Source organism: Triturus cristatus, chromosome 7, assembly GCF_964204655.1.
Source record: "Triturus cristatus chromosome 7, aTriCri1.1, whole genome shotgun sequence".
Lineage (NCBI taxonomy): Eukaryota > Metazoa > Chordata > Amphibia > Caudata > Salamandridae > Triturus > Triturus cristatus.
The window spans coordinates 1740741583-1740764963 of NC_140590.1; the positions used below are offsets into that span (position 1 = coordinate 1740741583).

General features: G+C 43.4%; 1 protein-coding gene across 1 annotated transcript in view; it reads right to left on the bottom strand.

Moving 5' to 3' along the window:
- LOC146812970 (killer cell lectin-like receptor subfamily F member 1) overlaps positions 1-23381 on the bottom strand; it is a 221483-nt gene that overhangs the window by 59930 nt on the left and 138172 nt on the right. Inside the window, exons 3-4 of the mRNA XM_085614649.1 lie at positions 16350-16424; positions 4261-4314 (exon numbers count right to left, since the gene is read on the bottom strand). Of these exons, the coding sequence (XP_085470775.1) occupies positions 4261-4314; positions 16350-16424 (129 nt within the window). The remainder of the gene's footprint in view (positions 1-4260; positions 4315-16349; positions 16425-23381) is intronic.

Sequence of the window (23381 nt, forward strand, 5' to 3'; positions counted from 1 at the left end):
AAGTCCTATATCACTTTATAACTTAGCTGCAATGCCAGAGTTTTTTAAAGGACCTTGAGAAGTTCAGAAACTATACCCACTAGGGTTATTGCTTTATTATGAGCCTGGCGGTCCACAGACTGCCATACTCGCGGGGTAAAGGTTGTGGTGGTCTTCTGACTGCCCTATGACAACCAGGGTGGTTGGACTGCCCAGGGACCACAACAACTGCAAGGGATCAGAGATCCCTGGCGGTGGCACGGTGGTCTTGACGCTGCAATATGCTTGGCAGGACCACCGCGCCAAACATATTACAAGTTTCTTCTCCACCACGTTTTCATGGCGGTGAGCCCAGATGAAAACCGTGGCAGAGAGGAAACAAAGAGGTCCTACATGGCCATCTGTTGTCTCAGGGCCATGGGGTGCATGCATGGGGGCACATGTTGTGCCCCCCTGTGTGCTTGCGCCCTACTACCTGCACCGCATGGACTGTAGCAGTCCATGCCGTGCAGGTACTGATTTTGACGTTCCCATTGTGGTGCCTATTTCATAGGCACTGCTGTGGGAATGCCAAAGAACCACCTGCTAGACAGGAGAAAACTACTAATCTGGCGGGCGGTTCAAACACAAGTTTGGTGGTGCGGAGTGGGATGGTCCTGCTCCCACACCAACAAAGTCATATTGAGGCCCTATGTGGTCAAACGTTTAAACAAATTGTTAATATGGATATGAAGATGTGATTTGAAGAAAACAGCCCTTCAGAAGTTATTAAAGTCTCCCCACATGACTAAAAGTTATCAGTTAACTTCAGTGCATGGATAGAATTGAGCCTTTCCATGTTTTACTTAAAATTGGTGTAATAGTCAATTGGCTGTCAAAGGTGTCGAAGAGATATTAAAATCAGGCTAAGAAGGAGGAGATACTGACTTTGGATATTGAACTTGTGAGGGGATATCAGGCAGAGTAAAGTCATAGGGCAGAATATCAACCTGTTTTCAGAAGAAATGAAAGGCTCAGTGTTAATAGATGTAGATTAAGCTTGAGAGGAAAAAATGGTTGCCCTGTTACATGGGGAGAGACTAGAACTGATTTATCTGAGAGAGGTTTAATCTAAGCGTGAATTACCACTTTTTATTTTCTAGACTGCCCATTGAGGAATTTATTTTGCCTACTGTGAAGTTCCAGGGCTATTTTGAAAGAAACTGGCAATCAAGTTGATATTTTTCCATGTTTAATCCTACCTAGAGTGCTTGTAGGTTTTTCCGGTAGGGCTGCAAGCAGTTTTTTGCCACAGGTGGCCAGGTTTCTTACCTCAGCCTCATAATTTCATAGCAATATTTTATTTTGTTCCTTGATCTTTCAGTGAGTATTCAAAAGGAAGTACTTAAGAATAAAGCACAGATACGTCTGGAGTAGATTTCCTTTAAAATGTTGTTTACCACCTCCTCCTATAGCTCTGCAATCACTGTTATCACTGATATCACTTGTGTAGTTCAGCCAGAGTGAACAAATCCAATTTCAAGGGTTAGCTAGGAGATAAGTGAAAATTGAGTGAATATGTAATCCACAGAGAATTCAATTGAGCAGAGAAAGAGATATAGCTGCCTCATAATCTACCCTCTCTTGGCCACCCTAAGGCCTCACCAGTGCTCGTCAACTAGCATCATGACAGCCACACCAGGGTGCCACCAAAGTCATTCACTGACCTCATAGCCTTGCTCTGCATCTTCTCACCAACCACCTTTTCCTCCTTACTTGGGCTGCAAGAGTCGAGATATTGCAGGGGTCGGAGGTCCATAGAAAAACAGGAAAACAGTCTAAGCTGAGAGCACACTGTGTCATGTTACCACATCACAACAGCGAGGCCGTGCCCTACAAAGGCTTAGGGAGTAGCAACCCCATTGAACGCAACGTCCCAAGTTGTTTTGCTTCATCCCTGCTCAACAGCATGCGGGCAGTTTGCAGATCCTCAGTTCCAGGGGCACACCCTCTGCATCCTCTGGAAACCTTGGCAGCCTCATTGACCACAACACTCAGCACAGGTGAGCGAGGTGCAGTGCAGCATAGAGAGGGGGAGGGCAGCAGCACAGCACATATGTCTCATATTCAAGTAGGTATAGAATATTAGTCGTGTACACTACTGAAAGAGACAACCGAATTTCCCTTAATAACCAGACCTACAAAAAAAGTGCATTTTTGAATCCATAAACCCCAATGGAGTTGTTTTTACTAACAGAGCAAATGCCATAAGGATTCCAAAAGAATGATATACGGTTTAATCTAGAATTTACTTTTAAGATTGAACAAATATGGGGAAAAACAAACATATTATTTTGTATGAGGTTAATCAATGTGATTGCATCAGCTAGTAGAAGCACCTGTAAGGAGAAATTTGAATATATCTCTTTATCCATGCAGATCTAATTTGGAGTTTCAGAGTCATGCATAGTGTTTGACATTGAACAGTATAAATGATGTGTGATGATGCATGAGATCTGGGAATCCAAAGGCACCTTACACTTGCAGATTATCATTTTTTTGCAAAACACAGATTCTCTACAATTTGGGTTCTATCGAAAGTTAAGAAACAACTGTTGCAAAGTTTGTTAAAACAGGCTATTGAGGAATAAACACAAGTGAAGAAGGATATGAAGAATCCTGGGCGGAAAGTTCATTTTTATTTTACTGAGCCTAACCCGTCGACCCAGACACAATTTGCTCTACCATGCAACAAGTTCTATTTGAGGCTATACTGTTTAAGTTCAATGCAAATACATTTCAAATATGTTGGTGACTATTATTCCCAGGTATAGTGCTTCCCTTCCTTCCCAAAGAAATTGAAGATGTTCATAATCTGTTTTGTAAATCATCTTGATATTGAAAAATCACTTTGATTTTGAGCAATCGGTGAATATCCAAAAATGGAACCAAAATATGTACATAGGAGTCGCAGAGCTCATATCAAACACTCCGTTGTGGAAATTGGTAATAGCATACCGTTTTAATGCATTTACAAAATCTCCTTTTATTTCGGGGTCATCCCTCTAGCCAGTTGCTAATGACTAAGTGATAGGTTCAATAAAAGAGAGGATAGAGGGCAACCTTGATTTTCCAGAGTCACATTGGTTAAGGACAATCTATTGGTGTTAATGCAAACTGTGGAAAACCTTACCATGATAATGTGTCATCACCTTATCCTGCTGTGTCTGCACTTCAACCTATCTTTAGGATTAGCGATCTCCTTAAGAGGTTAGTGTCCATTGAGATGATAACCAAAACTGCAGTTTTGGGTTTCTGGGTTCATAGTTAAGTCATCAGATGTATAAACCTCTTTTTAAACTGAGCTGCTCCAATCTGAATGTTAATGGGTTAATTTAACACCTTGTATTAAAGAATGTGTAACTGTGATCTGATTAAGTACTTGTAATTATTCTTACACTCTAGTCTAGAATAGAATCATCTCACATCACAACACAAAATATGTAAACCTAAATTACGAGCGGTCATGATGAAATATTTTGGGGCAGATTTACAAGCCTTTTGCGACACTTTTACACCGCCTTTGCATCACTTTTTGTGACAATTTGGCAGCGTAAACAATGCACCAGGTTGTGGCCAATTTACAACGTGACGCATCTAGTGAGATACATCACCTTGTAAAGCCCTGCGCCATATTATACCTGCGTCAGTTATAATGTATGCAGGGTGGGCATTCCCACGCAGGAAAGCTTGTAGAAGTGACGCTGTGAAATCTATAAGATTTCACTGCACCACTTCTAGGATGCCACTGTGTCAAAACCATATGCCTGCTTCAAGCAGGCGTAAGGAGTGACGCAGTGTATTAAGTATAGGCCTCCCTCAAGCATTGCTGGAGTTGTGTCATGCTTGTGACACAACTCCAGCAATGCGTGGCTTTTGTGGCAACAGATTCGTCAGAATTTCGGACACATCTGTCAATCCTTGCACCATGGTGCGCCGATTTACAATTCGGCGCATCCATGGTGGCTCAAGGGCATCGAAAGCTGGCGCAGGGAAACTGATGCATTTCTACAGATGCGTCAGTTTCTTGTAAATCTGTCCTACAGATTATCAAGTATATCAATCAATATTGACCCTCAAGATTTTATAGCTGCGCTTGCAGTAGGAGCTAACACCTTGATGCTGAAGTGCACTCATACCTTAAAGTGACATGGAAGTACCATGAAAATATTGTACATAATTGGAAACATTGACATTTATTTTTAAAAAATTGCAGCTGTGAAAATATAAAGCAGAATTTACCTGCTGAGCTTTTGGAATTACATTCACCTCCATGTCTTCTGTTTTTGAAGAGTGCTGCAACGGAGGAGTTGGTTTAGAACAAAATGAAACTGTTACAGAGAGGGGTTGTTGCGCAAAATGAAATAAGCAATCTATTATAAGCATACACAAAATTCGTCACTGATTTTCATTTATTTGGTTCTGCCCTCTCTGGCACTGTCCTTTTCAAACATACAGGCATCCACTCACAGGATGGCTGAGGGAGCTAAATTCTCCCCAATTACAAAATGGGGTGTTCTGGAGGTCATGAGTTTGAATCCTGGCTGTGCAGACACAGGGCCTGATTCCGATGCAGTTAGGAAGGCCTCCTAGTGGCATTTGCTCTGTCCGAATTGGATCAGGAACGTGTCTTTCCGACCAAATGGAAGTATGATGCGAGTTAGGCATTAGGAATATACCAATCCGAACCTGACGGCATTTGGAATGACTGAGCCGTTTGGAGCAGAATCGTATGTCTCTACGGGCCGTGTTTCCGAACGACCGAGTACGATGCTGGATTTGGACAGCCTTTCGGAATCAAGCCGTCCGACTCGAATCAGCAATCGGAATAAATTTGTTTAGGGGACCGTAGCAGGCCCCCCTGTACCCGGAGCCTTCCCAATTGGGCGCCTGGAGGTACCCATGGATTCCCCCTTACCATCCATGCACAGTGTGGCAGACACCAGGGGGTGCTCACCACAGGGTGCCAGATTTTCCCCAACCACCCCTTTCTTCAAGGGGACCTATGCATTTGGTCGGAACATAGGCTCCCATTGAAGTCAATGGGACTCTAACCAAATCGGATCTGGAGGCATCCAGATGCATCGTACTCAGCCGACCGGACTCTACCGATGCAAGTCGGTCAGAAACCACTCCCAAAACAATTTGGTCTGGAAGATTTCCAAACCGCATCAGAATCGGGCCGTCAGTCTTGAATCCTTACAGTGCCAGTAATTCTAATACTACCAAATAATAACAACTGCTTTAGTGTGCACCTGCGGCAATAGGCGCTATATAAAACAAAATATTTTCTTGCCTTATTAAATAATATGTAAATCACAGCTCTCATAGAGAGTCATTAGCATGAATGACTAGAATATTAATCTAGGAATTCACCGCTATGAAGAAGCAATGTTGGGTAACATAACTTGTTAGGAACTGTTGCTACCAAATAAGGAACATAGCTTCAGGAGCAGAGGGAAGGGAAAGCACAGAGGGTAGTCAGGGTTGATGGCACAGGAGGCTATGTATTGTTTTTTAAATTGGGGACTAAAAGGAGAAGTTGTGTTATGTATGGCTCCCTATTACTCCTCTGCCCCTGCATAGCAGTTTAAAACAAGGTCACATGATTATGGGAGCCATACATAACATCAAAACATGAATACGTAAAAAGTGAATTACAGAGCATGATTTTCACCTGGTAGTTATCGGTGACATCAAAGACAATTCGATCTTTGCCATCATCGTCTGTTTGATGTCTCTCAGAACCCCTTGGTGAAAAACATCCCTGTAATTCACTTTTACCCATATGTAATTCTATATGTCATTTTTTAAATCATAGCCAAAATCATTTCCAAGAGAGAATAGCTTGAAACTATAACTCCACGAAATCAAGGATTAGCAGCATTCAGCGAAGGTTGTACTTACCACAACCCAGGGTGCTTTGTCTACACATCCAGAATATCTTATAGGACCTCTCTGTATGGAAACAATTTGTGTATTTGATACAAATGCAACTGGCACACTGTGGTTTGCAAAGAACAAATGGCTTTTTATTTACTTGTTGTCAGCAACATGTTCAATATGCCCATGCCTGAGCGATTATATATGCATAAAAGCATTGCACTTGTTGATGAGCCAAAATGAGTGTAAGCTCTTCAGTTTTACACCAAAGTGTATCATTTATGGCACATCTCTGGCACATCTCTGCCCTGTTGGACACTTGTCGCTGCTGAAGTATAATTGCAGTATAACTCTATAATCAATCAATCAATCAATCAATCAATCAATCAATCAGCATATGTATAGTGCAACACTGTCACCCCTAGGGGTATTTTGGCACTGAAAGTGCGATGTCTCCATCAGAAAGCCTGGTCTTGAGTTTCTTTCATGAAGTCCACAGGGAGGGTGCTGTGTGGAGGTGGAGCAGCAGATCATTCACTGTCTTGGTGGTGATGTAGGAGAAAGAGTGGCTCCTGCTGCAGCTGCGATGAATTTGCGGGTGTTTGCGAGGGCACGAGGGGAGGTGCATTGGTGTTTTGTGGGCAGATGGAAGTTGAGTCGATGCTTGCTGTAGGACAGTTCTTGATCATGTAGAGCTTTGTAGATGTGTGTGGGGATCTTGCACTGGCATCTTTTCTGGATAGTGAGCCAGTGGAGGTTTCTGAGTTGGAGGGTGATGTGGCTCCATTTGGAAAGGTCAAGGATGAGTCTGGCAGCAGGGTTCTGTATGTCTTCTCAGGAGTTGGTAGAAATTGCTGGTGTAGAGAGTGTTGCCGTGGTTGTGGCAGCTGGTGATGATGTCCTGAATGACTCTCTTTCTGGTGTTGATTGGGATCCATCTGAAGATTCTGCAGAGCATGCAGAAAGTGTGGAAGCAGGAGGAAGTGACAGCGTTAAACTTTAATTTCTAGGTCAATTGGCTGTCGAGGATAACGACATGGTTGTGTGTGTGGTCTGTTGGTGTAAGTATTGGTCCAAGTTCTGCTACCAACCAGCTGTGGTCAGGATGATAATCCAGAATATCAGTACTTCTGTTTTGTCAGAGTTGAGTTGGAGGCAGTTGTCTCCGATCCTTTTGGCTTTGTTTGTCATGGCATTGCAGACGTTTGTTTTGGCATTGGAGGTGTCCTCAGTGAGTGAGAGGATTAGTTGAGTGCCGCCTGCAGCAGATTATGTTGATGTATGATGTTTTTCTATTGCACATGTTTGGCCTACAGTGCACTTAATATTAGGCCTGGACAGTAAATTCCGTTCCACTCGCGGAAATTGCGGAATTTGGGTAATTTTACGTTCCGCGGAGAATGCGGAATTGCCAAAAATTCTGTGTACCGTGGAATTCTTTGCTTGTTCGCACTTTCAAAATGCATGTTTGCGAGATATTTCTCCCAGAGCACGCAAACAGCATTCCCGAACAGGAAAAAAGCATGGCGAACAGGCGGAGCAAGCAATTTCCCATGTTCGCAGAACTTTTGGGTTCTTGCGGAGATTTTTTACCATTTCGCTGAGCTTTGCGTAGCACGACTGCGCAAATTCCACCCACCCCTACTTAATATCCAGAAATGCCTTTAGTATTGCTCTGGAATGCACTGCCCATTTCCCATGGAATCATTAAAATACAGTATCATGAATTATGCTCATGTAAATAGCTCATTCTTCTTTCAGGTTGACAACCCCAGACTGGTGAAATCCCATTTTGGTGAATTTCTAAAAATTAGGTAAATCCTTTTTCTCTAAGTACCTTGTGAGACACACAGTGTGAAAAGAAGGGCAGAGGGACAACAGCTCAAGGAGACATGTTAAAGGTACCAGGGCACAGGCAATGGAAGAGACACTATGGTATAGGCAGGAGTAGATGTACCTGGATATGTGTAGGGGCTAAGGTACTAAGTTAAAGGTAGGAGTAGAGATCCCAGGAAATACACAGGCATTAGATGTAATAGGATGAACATGATGCAGCAGATTTGCACAGTGCAGATCTCTGGTGAGAAATCAAGTACAAGCTGAACTCAAGCGGACGGACATTTAGTTCCAAACTCAGCAAATCAAACACATTAAGTACAGTGAAGCACATTAGGTCCCACAACGATGACAGAGAGTGGTAGATTTGCAAACCATAAAGGTTTATTAGTGGATTAATAAAGTTCCAAACTAAAATAACTCAAATTATTTGTAAATCAGAAACATTACATGAATGCATTTGTCAATACAATTCAAAGCCATTCAAACAGCAATTACAAAGAAAAACTATTCAAAATCTTCAAAGAGCAAATCAAAGGCGGCTCAGCTTTCCTTGAAGGGAAGTTCCCTAATTTGCTAAATTAGAGAAGTCAGGAAAGTTGGGAAGAAGGTGTCAGCAAGTAAAGCTTCTCGAGGCCTAATCAAATAACGGGTCAGTCAGGAAAATGAAATGCCCAGAAGTCTGACTTTTTCGGAAGAAAGCATTTTCTCTGAGGGATGTGGAAAGGGCATCTCATCTAAAACTCAGCATAACGTACATCATGTCTCCTATAATAAACTTCACTTCCTATGATTCCTATGAAGAGAAGAACTCAAGATCAAACATTTTGTGATAACAGTTTCTGTCTTTCTCCCAGCTACTACAACAAGCATTGGCATAGCCAATAGGTCTCGCTTTTGGGACCTTATAAGTATTCAGTTATGCAGCACAATATCCTTGGTGCAACAACATCAACTGTTGCATGACTAAACACTTATAAGGTCCCAAAATCGAGACCTATTGGCTCTGCCAATGCTTGTTTATGAAAGCAGAGGAAGGGCACGGCCCAACAGAGCAACGTCAAAGGGAAAACCAGTACTTCAAAGAAGCAAGCTAAAAGGAAACAGAACTGATAACAAGCTAACAAGGAGGGAGGGGGAGAAGGGAGGGGGGAGGATGGGAGAAGGGAGGTGGGTAGTGAGAGCAGACAGCAAGGGGGTGGAGGAGGCTTAATGAGCCATGACAGAAAGGCAGATGGCGGCTGCGGGTGTTCACGCTCACGTGCACTCAAGCTTTAGGCCACCAAAAGCCTCTGGTGGCACTTTTAAAATCCACTTACTAAATGTCTCAAAGAGACAGCATGCGCTGTCTCAGGCGAGACCTAAAAAGGAGTCTCTGCAGCATCACCTTTAGCTGCGTATCTTTTGGTGGGATGATGCATTTTGATCAGAAAGTTCCTACTTGCAGGTGTGGGGTTCATTTTTCATCACTCCAAGCAACATACACAGATAAGCATTCGTACGGAATTCAGAACAATTTGTTGCATTTTAATTAACGTTGACTGGTGCAGCTTGGCTCATGAAAAGAGAAAGAGGAAAAACACAACTCTTATAGGAAAGCATCCAAATTACATGAGCCGTTTAAACTGAGGCCTACCCTAACTTTGGCCAATTTAAAGTGACAATTACACGCTGTATACGTTTGAGTGTTGCAGATTAATGTAGATGTGTGCGCAAAAGCATTTACTAATGAAAAAAGCACCAGCACAGAGAGGAAAGAGATACTATAATATAGGTAGGTTAGGCAGTACAAGAGCATAATCTGCACTTGAGATTTTACGTTGTAAGTAAGGATGGTGGTACCCAGGGCCGTACTGGCACCGGGCATTTCGCCATTTCGTTCCCACACCCTCCAAGGGATGATCAGCAGGTACAAGGCATGCAGAGCCTTTTCCAGTTTGCTGTGTGTGTTAATGAAAGAGCGGTGATAGGGCTAAGAAGGCTAAACATAGCAACCCCCACTGAAAGGGACTCCTGCTCATATTATGTACTACAAGCACAGTAATGGCAGGTGCACATATCTGAAATAGTGGGGAGGTATTCTCTAAAAAGGATTGGAAGAATTAATTTCCTGGAACACAGGGCCTTCGAGAGAGTTAGATTAGAGAACTTGCCAACGAAGCTAAAGGATCCCTAGAAACAAAGTAGAGGCTGAACAGTAGCCACACAATTTACAGTGGCATGAAGAGGCCAATAAATTCAAATATAAAACCCAGATCCATATTATGCAAAACAGTGGTGTAGGAAGGGGGGTGCGGGCCGCACCGGGTTTCATCACTGAGGGGGTGACAAAATGACAAACATGTGTTTTAAACTCATATTTTTGCCATTTTGTCAAGCCGGGGCTGACAAGAAATTTTCCGCACCGGGTACCACCTGACCTTGCTGCACCACTGTTGCAAAATACTCAAGAGAAACAGGAATACTGAATAAGTCATCTTAGTGTCAGAATTAAGAACTACTGCTCTTCCTCATCCATATTTATTTCTGTAGATCACTGAACCACGAGTGAAAGACAAAGAGGAAAATGAGGGGGAGGAGGTTTTATAGGATGTTTTCCCATGCAGGCTGATAGGCCAGTGGTGCAGCCCTAGTGACAACTGAAATTGGAGCAGTGCCAGCAGGACCACCAGCAGATAGAGCACAAGGTGGTAACGCACAAGTGAGTGTTGGGATTAAACTGACTGATAGCAAAGCACCTGGCTGAGGCAAGCAATTATCTAAACAGGAAACAGACTCCACTACTGTGGAGTGATGTAGTCCAAGAGTGGGTTCAATCCCAGTTGGGGGTAGAAGGATCACTTGTGGCACAGCCCCACCATTACCATTACAAGAAAGACAGTAGACCATCTGGCCAGAAGATGCTTCCCATCCCCTCACTCTAGCAGTGCACAACATGAATCATCCACTCACCCATGCCTTGCTCCCTTCTTTCACTGAAATTTTACTCCTCCGCCAGGGGTAGAGTTATCGTTCATGTCATTTGGATCCCCTCTGATTAAATGAGTATTAAGAACAGTTACCCAACATTAGAGAAGATTCTATGCAGTTCCACAAAGAATTTCAAAATGTAAAGACCAAATTGGGCTGATGTGAATCAATTGTTGCTTTTGGTTGTACCCAGTAAAGTGATAAACTGATTAGTTGAAATGATGGCATCACCGAGACAGAACCCTTGAAACAATGGGGCCATGTATATTGTGAAGGATGCGGTGCTGAATGTGGGTTTAGAAGTGTTCCAGGGGAAAACATGTTGGACTTAGATTTCCAACTGCAAATAAATTAAAGGCTATTCACCAACAGTACCTCTTGATAGGCTTAAGGATGTGTTTGGGAGGTACTCGGGCATTGTTTAACTGACGAGATGGCTCAGGATGCTTTAAGTGATGCCTTTGTGCAGGTATTGTTACTGATGGTGAGGACTCAGTGGATGATGATGTGTATTGAGTGGCAAACTCAGAAACTAGTGGATATAGTAAAGGTCATAAAACACTGTGTGGCATCACATGAAAGAAGAAAAGAGAATGTTGAATCTAAACTAATGTCTTTGAAACTTCAAAACATGCAGTAAAATGTGAAGGGAGAGGGAGGAACAAACAAGGGAGCATGGTAAGAAAGTGTGGGAAGGAGAAACGTGTGCGTGGAGGGGAAGCCCTGGGCCAGGAGGGTCTGTGGTCAACTTGGCATTGGAAAAGAGAGTACTCTAACTCTGTTTCAAATGTACCCAGCCTTGTTGACCCACCCAAATGTATCCAAATTAATCAAAATTCTTATCCTCCAATCTAGACAGGCCAAGATGTTTCATCAGTAACCTGAATACCCTGATTATTGTGGTTCAGAAAGGTTCCTACGTTGAATGTGTGATAAATGAAATGGTAAAAACAGTACCCAGCTCATTGATACTGGTGCATGGTGCACTTCTTTGAAAACCTCTGAACTCCCCTTATTTCCTTTCTTAGCCTTATCAATAGATGGAGTCATCATTTCAAACCAACATGTTCCTTACACCATCTCCACCCCTGTCTCCATCACCCTCAGCCCCATTACTGATAAACAATCTTTCTATTATGCAAACTTAACTGCACTGTGTTCTGTACACCAGATGGTGCCTACCTCAGCACTGTGAAGACAAGGTGCTGGCAAAGCTTTGTGAAAACACAAATTGTCAATCTAATATAAAAAAATGCTGTATTGTCTTCAGACTTAACTGATTTACCTTCTCAGATAGGCCCGAAAGTGTAGTCCATAGTGGCCAATGATGTGGGATTTATTTTGTCCATGTCCATGGGTCCTATGCAGATGAAGATCAACCCACAAAAGAAATTGCCTTAGACCCCTCAGTACACACTTACACCTGAAAAGGAGGCAGGCATGTATCCCGTTACTGCATACATTATAAGTAAGACAGGGGGGTTTGCCATTAATTGTTAGCAGGCAAAATACTCCAATTCTTCCTACAAATAAGGCAGGAAAGGTCAATGTGTACAGGTTTGTCCAAGCTATCAATATGTTCAATGATGTGGTTATCCATAGCTTTCCTGTGGTCCCCAACTCTGCTACCATTCTTTCTTGTATCCCCACTAGCACCCAGTGGTTTACTGTTGTGGATCTTTGCTCTCTCTTCTTCTCGAGCCCAATACATTAAGAGAGCCAGTCCCAATGCAATGAGATGCCAGCATTTGGTGACAGAACGTTGCATAATGGAGGTAGCCAGGAAAGATTTTAGCTGAAGATGTAAGGGCATATGGTGTCATACAGCTTTATAATCCTGTGGGCACACCTTCATTTATATACATTACTGAACCACTTTCATATCAATGACTCAAGATTTTGAAATGATGGTTCCAGTAATAAATACAAATGTGGTCTTTTTTTCAATTGGTGGATGAATGTGTTTTCTTTGAAGAAGAGACATTATATCAGAAAACAATAACAACAAATGTCAGTTTTCTTGGCTGGGGGGCTGTGATGGAGAACTTTAAACCCAGGCACAATGGAATAACCAGAGAGCCAGAAATCTTTCAATGGCAGAGAATTGATGGCAGTTTTCAGGGCTTTAACTTTCTTTCATCCACAAACCCTAAACCATCACATGCTTAGTAGATTGGACAACATGGTAGCTGTCACCTACATCATTCATCAAGTGGGAGGTTACGTTTCAGAAAGCTTTAGTAACCTAGTTGATAGAATGAGCGGAAACTCACTTGTTATCCCTGAGGGTGCCAATGTCTAGGGCGAGGAGAGTGTTCAAGTAGACTCCTTTTGCAGAGCTTTCAGAACCACCCATTCTTTATCTCTGAATACTTTAGTTTTCTTGGAGATATGCCTGATGTTTAGAACTCTGTATCTGGATTTATTTACATCCCCAGAAAACAATAAAGCCCCCAGACTTTGCTGGATGGATCATGTGCAGGAAGTATGGGGGTGGTGGATTCACTGACAGTAGAGTGGATCCAATATCTTCTGTGTACTTTTGCTCCCCTTCTGCTAATTCCGAAAGTACTGTAGGGAGCTAAGAGAGTAATGATAATGATGGCCCAATTTTGTCCAAGGAGGTTGAGGTTCCTCTGCTCCAGAGGTTGTCAGTTGGTCATAATTGGAGAATTCCCACAGTTTTCTCCCCTCTAAAAAGATAGCTTTGAGACCATTGCTCCTTTCTGTCTTAAAGTTGAAAAGGGGAGAATAAGAAAATAATTGCCTTTCTGTAAAGCAGAAACTATAAAAAAGCTTGAAAACCCTCACCTTTAAAATAAAGCGTAAGTATCATTAAACTGTTCCATTAAAATATCGGCTGTTTCAGTTCTGGAATTTTTAAGTTATGATTTCAATAAAAATATCGCTATTTCCACATGCAGATCCCAGTGGGAGGCACTAAAAGCTTACAAGATTGCTTGTGATAGCATTAGAATTTTTTAAATTTTAGGGAAACATTAAAATAATATTTTATCTTGCTTGTCCCATGTTTCGTCTTTTAACTCCTACCTGGGATTTAGTGTTCATTCTAAAAGCTTCACAGTACCATCCTTTTGAGCCCATAGACTCATTTTATGTAAAGGTTAAAAAATGAAAGTGTTTTTTTGAGTTGTAATCACTTCTGCCATAAACCGCTGGAACTGGGAGCATTCCTTGTTCATCTACCTTTTCTATCCATTAGGTAGGATGACATTATTTTAAGAATAGACCTTATTTTTATGCCAAAAGTAGTAGCAGTGGCAAATTAAGTAAGGACATTCCTTTGCCTGTTTTTCCCAATCCCATATATTTAGGAGGAAGGGTATTAAATGGAGCTCCATAAGGAGTTAGGTTTCATATTGGGCTGTATTCAGGGATATCTATAGCAGTGATACTTAGAGCGGTACTTGGTCTTCAGTGAACACATTTATCTGCCATAAAAGACCGAATGGATGAGAAATAGAAACAATGCCTTTGATGTGGAGGTCTGAGTTCTGAAACTTTAAGGGATAGTGTGATCACTGGGGTGTTCATATTGTTTGGTTTGTGATATCTGTTCTTCTCTTGGATTGTTGAAGGTCTTTTTATTACTTTGGTATTCCTCATATGTAACAATTGATACCAGAACAATGGATGTACAGGTAATGATTCGATTACATATCGAATATTAATTATCCCTAGTCCTATTTGGGATCATACCAGTCATTACTTTCCACCTTCTGTTCTGGAAATATCTGACCTTAGCAGGGCCGGACTGGGAACCAAAACCGGCCTTGGCAAACTGCTCGGCCGCCCCTCCCCCGGTGGGGAGTGCGGCCGAGCTGTTTGTTGGGGCCAGTTTCGGCTGATTTTGTTACAGGGGGCCGGCAATTTGCCAGCCCCCGGTAACAAAAACGGCCCCCATGGGGCCTGAAACCGGCCCCCACCATAGCGGCCAACTGGAGAAACGCCCGGTGCCCGCTACGACCAGTCCGGCCCTGGACCTTCGCCATACTGCTTGGTATTTCATCAGGATGCTGGGAATCCAGACACTTTTTTGGATCCCGGTTGGGTGGGTTGCATTTTGGAGCATGCCTCCAATTTAATAACTGGTACCAGTACAGCTAAGAATAGGAGTAATTACTGTAAGTAATCAGAGCATTTTGCAAGAAATGGCAGGAACAGGCCAACCCATACATTTGCTGAACTGGAGCCAGCACAACGCCTATCTCTGTGTTTCTAAGGAAGGACCAAGTTACTCTCTGACAGTAAGCAAAGTATACAACTATTAAGAGTGCTGATTATGAAAATTGTAAAAATGTTTACAGGCACATCCAGGAACATGAATAAGACCAGGACCACATAGATACAGCTGGACAGAAGAAGGACCACAGACCACAGTTAACTAACATATATATCTTTATTGGCCATACATCAACCCATTAACACCTACTGAAACAAAAATTGAAGATGTTGCTACAAGCCTTGATAAATCTATTCACTATCAGGCTAGACAGGGCAAAACATGATACACAAGTCTGCACCCTCCATTTCCGAACTGCTAAACTGACAAGAGACTTTAATTACTCCGCCAAGAACCCCAAACATTTATCAACTTATCTTTCAGGAGTAAAAGACTGTTTTCACCAACTACTCTCCTGGAAATGCCTCTTAAAGTTTTTTTTTACAATGTTCATACTCAGCACCGCCAATATGATTTTTGGAAAAATGTTAATAAGTTTGGATGATTATGTGTTATTTATCTAAAACTATTCTACACTCAACAACTATACTTCCATTGTAATTCCACTGTAATTCAGAATTGTGGAAGTCGGGCCTTATTCACACTTAGGGCCTTATTACAAGTTTGGCAGTCCTCCTTTTGGCCCGCCATGCTGACAGGAGGACCGCCAAGACCCTAGTGCGCCCACCAGATTATGAGTGTAATCCATGATGGGCGGGCGGTGCTGCGGTGGTCTCACGGCGGTGGTCAGTTAGGCTCATAGGAGAGTCTTAACAGCAGACCGCTGCCATGCCAGCGCCTGCAGCACATTCTTGCTTGGTGTGGCATACACCATGTCGTGCATGCTATACCATGCTGGAGCGGGGTTGCAATTCCAGGGGGGCACAACATGTGCCACCCTGCATGCACCGCAGGCCCAGAAATGGCAGGGGGGCCTAAACTTCCTTGTCCGCCACTCTTTTAATGGAGGGCACATCGCCATGAAAAGTGTGGTGGAAATTAAACTCAGAATATGCTCTGCAGTGCCTCATCACCACTGCCAGCATATTCCTGCCCATTTCCAGACCGTCAACACAACAGGATCCTTGATCCCAAACGGAGCCGGCGGTCTTGTGGTGGTCTGACTGCCACACTCAAATTATGGCAGGTGGTCCGCCAGTGTGGTGGTGGTTGGACCGCTGCAACGATTATGGCGGTCCTGTGGACCGCCGTACTCGCAATAAAGCCCTTGGAGTAATAGACAAACTTTGAATAATAACATTAAAATTCTCGAGGTCTAATAGGTAGAAACCAGACGAAAGAGCTCTGTAAGCATTACATCAAAGCAAAACAAAACCGACTGTTGTAATATGTAGTTAAAGAATTTACAGAAATGTGCTAAAGCATAATGCCAATTTACCAGATGAGACGTTGAAATCCCTGCCACCACTGCACCTTGAGTACATTTTCTGCTTTTCATTGTGTAATAGAAACACTAATAGAAAAGAGAGACAAAGCAAATAAATATGGGACACATTAAAGAAAATAGCAATATGGATATATGGAAGCACATTTCAACAGTAGATCTCATATCCAAACACTTAGGCTGGAACACAGAATATTTTTGAAGGGGGTAATTTCATGACCTTGGTGATATGTTAAGACAGTGCTAGCTCCAAACACCTTTTACAGCCTTATTATTAAAAAAGTATTCAGAAGATAATGATGTTTAACAACTTTGTGCATATTTGTTATCTTGCATTTTGTTGTGGTGGTGATATGTTCCATTATTTTTGTGCTGTTTTGCTTTTGTGCTACATTATTAGAATGTGATTTGTTGTCGTGTACTGTGGTTGTTGTGTTGCATTTTGTTTTCATTATTTTGCTGTGTTTTGCCATGATATGTTTTAATTGTGTTATGTTACTTTGAGTAAGCTATTGTGTTATGTTCTGTACTTTACTTTAAATGAATTATCAAATGTTCCTATATTTCCAGCCCAAAACAGCACATACCTTTAAATTCATGCAACAAGCAACCCTTTATCAGTGCCTACGATGGTAAAATAGGGCAGCTCCATCACTCCAGCTACTTAAAACACCAGTCAGCCCAAAACTGGGGACATTTACTACTACTTAAAAATAGGTGAATATTGTGAGCGAATCAATTTGGCTGTGTCAATTGATAGTGTGTAAATTCAGCTTAGGTGTAACTACATTTGTGAATGATGCCCTGCATTCCTAGAATCAAGATCTTTCACACTTTCCCATCCTTTAGAAATACCCACTGACATCAAGTTGGATCCAACCAATATTATATTCCAAATTCAAACTCTCCCATTTACATGTCTTTTCTGTCACCTTAAGTGACATAAACAACAGTGATGTCAGAGGAGTAATGAAAGGCCCACTACTGGCATCCATTCTATATTGCAACTTTCTGAAATAGTGGGAAAAGCATAAAATAATTTAAATGTAAGACTACCACAATACAAACCCAACTGGAGATGTAATGGAATTGCACACAATAGAGTTAGAGATAGAAAGAGCTTCTTACCTTTATATGTAAGAAAATGTTCTTTTCCTGCAATGGATCTTTCATAGGTTATCATGCTTTGAACACACACCAGAAGATCAGCGAGAAAAACAAACTTACAGCCAAAAGCTATGAGGAATTAGGATAAATTGAAAGATGTTCTTTAATAAAGTCTTGCCTTCTGAAATGTGTATCCACATCTAAGCAGTAATGCGTTATGAAGGTGCGCTAACTTTAATATTATAGCCTTACGGATCTCTGATGGAGGCATGTTGCTCAGTTAAAAGGTAATGCCCATGATCATATCTCTTATGGTTTACTGAGCTAGGTAGGTATCTGCTGCCCTTGTTACATTGTCACAACAGAACTTCATAAACAAATAAGACAATGCAAAATTGTTTGCTTAGAAATGTATGAAGATCTACCCTCAAATTCCTTTGTATGTTTCTTTTTTTATGACAACGATATCTATAACATGAGCTGATAGCAAATGTAAACCACAAGAAACACAGTTGAAAAATCTTAAAATTCAGGTAAGTACACAAAACCATACCTATCAAAAAAGCTATAAGAGAAAAAATTGGACGCAGAAAGCAAACAAATAGGATGCAAGCTACATTGTACTGTTTAAAGTAAAGACCCTGGAAACACTAACAGAGCTTGAAGTTCAGTGAAACTCGTCAGACAGGAGTTAGGCCAATAAATGGGCACCAAATGCTATTGAGACAGCCCTGAGCTACCGTATGCTTACCCACACATATTGTATGAATAAATATTCAAAAAGAGGGTCTTAGGGAAAATGTTTATAGATCAATAGTGTTCTGTTCCCCTGCCGAAATAGTCACACATAAAGAAAAAAACTATGGTCTCTAGAGTCAGCCAGAAAATACTAAGTAGAATGAAAGAAGTTTTTAAGGAAACAACGGAGTCTCATCACCCACCAAAGTGGCCTGCTTCATCATTTGGGATATCCACTCCAATGCATGCCCTCTAGGGATCAAGGGTTGCAAGCTTCTCAAAAGTAGAAGGGAGTTGAAACAGATGTTTCCATAAGTGGCAAAAAGGAGGAAATGTCCACTATGATATCAAAAAGAGATGAGGAGATGGTTTGAAAATTAGGAGGATGATGGTTGCAGTGCTAGTGATGTATTGAGGTGAAAGACAAGTGAGGTTAAAATTAGCTATCAGGATACTAACCAATTTTAATAAATGCTACCCTGGTGCCAAAACTAAAAACAGTGCAAATACAGTTTAAAAGAATAACTGTAATGAGTCCGTGAGGACTAGGTCTACATGTTTCAGCCCCTAGATTTTTTTTTAACCGGGCTTTTGTCAGGACCAATAAAGGTGGAAATGCTACTGCAGAACAGTGAACCAACAAAAGTGTACACAAGTCTCAATATAATGCAGTTGGAACCATACAACCTGCCAGAACCTGTGAGTCCTAGATGTAGTGAAACACAGGAAAATTGAACTCATACCTAAAATACAAAAAAAGAAAACTATTTTCTACTTTATGTTTCTCAGCCGATGCCAGGGCACCTGACTAAGATACAACACCGCCACCCTCATCGCACTCAACACCGGACGACCTGCCGCCTGCCACCGAGCCACCCCGAAGTGCACCCACGGACCCTTCACCTGCCAAGCCTGCAAATTCACCTGCCTCTGAACCTGCACCCCGCCCACCGAACACAGCAACAACCTCCTCAAGTGCATCCTCCTCAACACCCGCTCTGTCCACAAACACGCCGTCGAACTCTGGGAACTCCTTGATACAACAGCACCATACGTCGCCTTCCTCACGGAAACCTGGATGAACGCCTCCTCGGCCCCCGACATCACCATAGCCATCCCGGACGGCTACAAAATCACCCGGAAAGACCGTGTCAACAAAACTGGAGGAGGAATCGCCATCATCTACAGGAACACCATCAGCGTCACGACCAACGCCGAAGACACTCTCACCGCCGCCGAACACCTACACTTCCCGATCCACACCGACCCCCAGACCACCCTCAGAGGAACGTTCATCTACAGACCCCCGGGCCCACGGACACAATTCAGCGAAACCATCGCCGACTTCATCAGCCCGCAGGCCCTAGCCTCACCAGAGTACATCCTCCTAGGTGACCTGAACTTCCACCTGGAGAAAAAGAACGACAACAACACCACCACCCTGCTCGACAACCTCGACAACCTCGGACTCAAGCAGCTGGTGGACACGCCCACCCACCTCGCTGACCACACGCTCGACCCCATCTTCTCCGCCAGCAACCACGTCTCCTTCAGCCACTCCACCGGACTACACTGGACCGACCACAGCTGCATCCACTTCACCTTCAAGAAGACTACATCCCACCACCACAGACTACAGATCCCCAGCAGATGCTGGAGCAAAGTCACCACAGACCAGCTGACCACATCGCTGAGCCAGAACCCACCTGTCAACACTCCTGACACCAACGACGCAGCACACAATCTCACACAGTGGATCACCAACTGCGCCGACGACCTCGCTCCACTGAAGAAACCCCCAGGCAAGACTGGCAACAGAAAAACCTCATGGTTCACAGACGCCCTCAAAGTCGCAAAGAAATTATGCCGAACCCTCGAAAAAGCTTGGCGCCACAAACGGACATCAGAAAACATGACAGCCCTCAAAAGCGCCACCCGCGAATACCACCAGATGATCCGCACCACCAAAAGGACATCGTTCAAAGAGCGGCTGGATAACAACACCCACACAACAGCAAGGAACTTCTCAGCATCGTCAAAGAGCTCTCCAACCCCAGTGCCAGCAACAACGACATCACACCGTCGCAAGACCTCTGCAACTCCCTCGCCACATTCTTCCACCACAAGATCACAGATATACACGACAGTTTTGGACCCCAGACTCCGCCTCCAGCCACCAAACCAACGACCCCCACCACCACCCTCAGCGCATGGACCCCCATCAGCACTGAAGACACCACCCACGTCATGAACACCATCCACTCTGGCTCCCCCTCCGACCCATGCCCGCATCATATCTTCAACAAAGCCAACACCATCATCGCACCCCACCTCCGAAACGTCATAAACAGCTCCTTCACGTCAGCCACCTTCCCTGAAAGCTGGAAACACGCAGAAATCAACGCCCTTCTGAAGAAACCCACAGCGGACCCCAAAGACCTCAAAAACCTCCACCCCATCTCTCTTCTCCCCTTCCCGGCTAAAGTCATCGAGAAGACCATCAATAAACAGCTGACTGCATTCCTCGAAGCAAACAACTCGCTCGACCCATCCCAGTCCGGATTTCAAGCCAGCCACAGCACCGAGACCGCCCTCATCGCAGCCACTGATGACATCAGGACCCTGATGGACAACGGAGAGACAGCCGCTCTCATCCTCCTGGACCTCTCAGCAGCCTTTGATACCGTCTGCCACCGCACCCTAATAACCCGCCTCTACAACACTGGGATCCAAGGAAAGGCCCTGGACTGGATCACATCATTCCTCTCCGACAGAACCCAGAGAGTCCGCCTCCCTCCCTTCCGCTCCGCGGCCACCAAGATCATCTGCGGCGTACCCCAAGGCTCCTCACTCAGCCCAACCCTCTTCAATATCTACATGAGCCACCTCGCCACCATCGCACGCAAACACAACATCAAAATCATCTCCTACGCCGACGACACCCAACTGATACTCTCCCTCACCAAAGACCCATCCACCGCCAAAACCAACCTCCAGGACGGAATGAAAGATGTTGCAGAATGGATGAAGCACAGCCGTCTGAAGCTCAACTCGGAGAAGACGGAGGTCCTCATCCTCGGACAATCCCCATCCGCCAGGGACGACTCCTGGTGGCCCTCGGCGCTGGGCACCGCACCGCACCGACACCCACGGACCACGCACGCAACCTAGGATTCATCCTGGACTCCTCCCTCACGATGACCAAGCAAGTCAACGCAGTCTCATCCTCATGTTTCAACACCCTGCGCATGCTCCGAAAGATCTTCCGGTGGATCCCCACCAAAACCAGAAAGACGGTCACGCAGGCCCTCGTCACCAGCCGACTGTACTACGGGAACACCCTATACGCAGGTACCACAGACAAACTTCAGAAACGTCTTCAGCGCATACAGAACACCTCCGCACGACTCATCCTCGACATCCCTCGCCACAGCCACATATCTGCCCACCTGAGAAACCTGCACTGGCTCCCCGTCAACAAGAGGATCACGTTCAGGCTGCTCACCCACGCACACAAAGCGCTCCACAACATGGGCCCCGAAAACCTCAATAACCGCCTCTCATTCTACACCCCCACCCGCCAGCTCCACTTCACAAGCCTCGCCCTCGCCACGTCCCACGGATTCGCAGAACCACCACCGGAGGAAGATCGTTCTCCTACCTGGCAGCCAAGACATGGAACTCCCTCCCCGCACACCTACGACTGACCCAGGACCATCTCACCTTCAGGAAACACCTCAAGACCTGGCTATTCGAGCAGTAGCAGCACCCCCCTCCCTCTTCAGCGCCTTGAGACCCTCACGGGTGAGTAGCGCGCTCTATAAATGTCATTGATTGATTGATTGATTGAAATTTATAAAGTTTAATGAATTTTTTTAATTGTTCCTATATTTAACCATAGGGAGATAATGAAAAATGAAAGAAATATTATTTTTGTTTTAAATATTAAAGTACATTAATTATTTATATCTGTTGTAAATGTAGAACAAAATAGCAAATAAAACAAAAATGCTAGAGCCCTATTAACATAATTTTGTATTAAGTATTTGATCACTTTTCATATAGTAAATTAAATAATGACCATTTCATTATGGAAACATTTGTCATCACTTTCATGAACAAATTTGAGTAGACCAAATCTGCTCACAGACATGAGGGAGTCGGAATTCTAAATTTGGGGCAATGGTGGTAGTAGTGTCTTGTAAATAAAAGAACGATGGAACTCTTTTGTTTCCCACTGTACACCGTAGGCTTGCGACATAAGCATTAGAAGGATGAGTTGAAGGCAGGCTTATAAAGTTGAGTTCTGACTTACACGCAGCGGAATAAAGAAGTGCACAACTACTCTCCGTGTGTGGCTTGGTTCTTGACGAGTACCTGGGCTGGCAGGATGATACAGTGGTAAACACCCGCAAACTTGTAGATTTGTTGGTATTCACAAAACTTTTGAACATAGTTGCCCATCCTGAAAACTGAAGATTTACTTCCTGTCAAAGGCAGTGAAAAATGCATTTTCAGGGTGCAGTCGGGGAGGTAAATGAAAAAAGTTGGTTTTCTGAAGTCTCGTCAAAAACATTTATGTTTTCCCGTTACTGAAAGGTAGGGGTAAGGCATCCGCAAATGGAAAGGGGTACACTGAGGACCCATTCACCTTTGCGAATATTGACCAAAAACATTTTTTAAGAGTCGGCAGTGGTCCAATGGAATAGACCACTGCCTACCCTTAAACATTTTTTAACTTTTAATTTTTTTTTTATATACCTTTTGGTTTTTTTCAAGGAAACGGGCTGCATTTAAAAAAAAAATAATGAGTGGTTATTTAAAAGCAATCACAGACATGGTGATCTGCTGACCTCAGATGGCAGTGATTCATAATGGGTTGTAATTTACAACCTACCACACTAATATTAATGAGGTAGGTCAAATTACAACCAAAAATAAAATCAGGTTTTTACGAACTAGTGCATAGGTCAATTCGAAAAACAGAATGGATTCTTTGTACATCTGGCTCTAAAATTTGTATGTAGGAAACTATATTCACAATTGGTAGATTGGATCTGGAGAACTGGTAGGCACTGGTTAAAATTACACAAACTAAAGGGGCATATTTACAAGGGCTATATCTCCGCTTTTAAAGCCAAAAAAGCAGAGATAAAAATATCGCCCTATTTACAAGAGGGT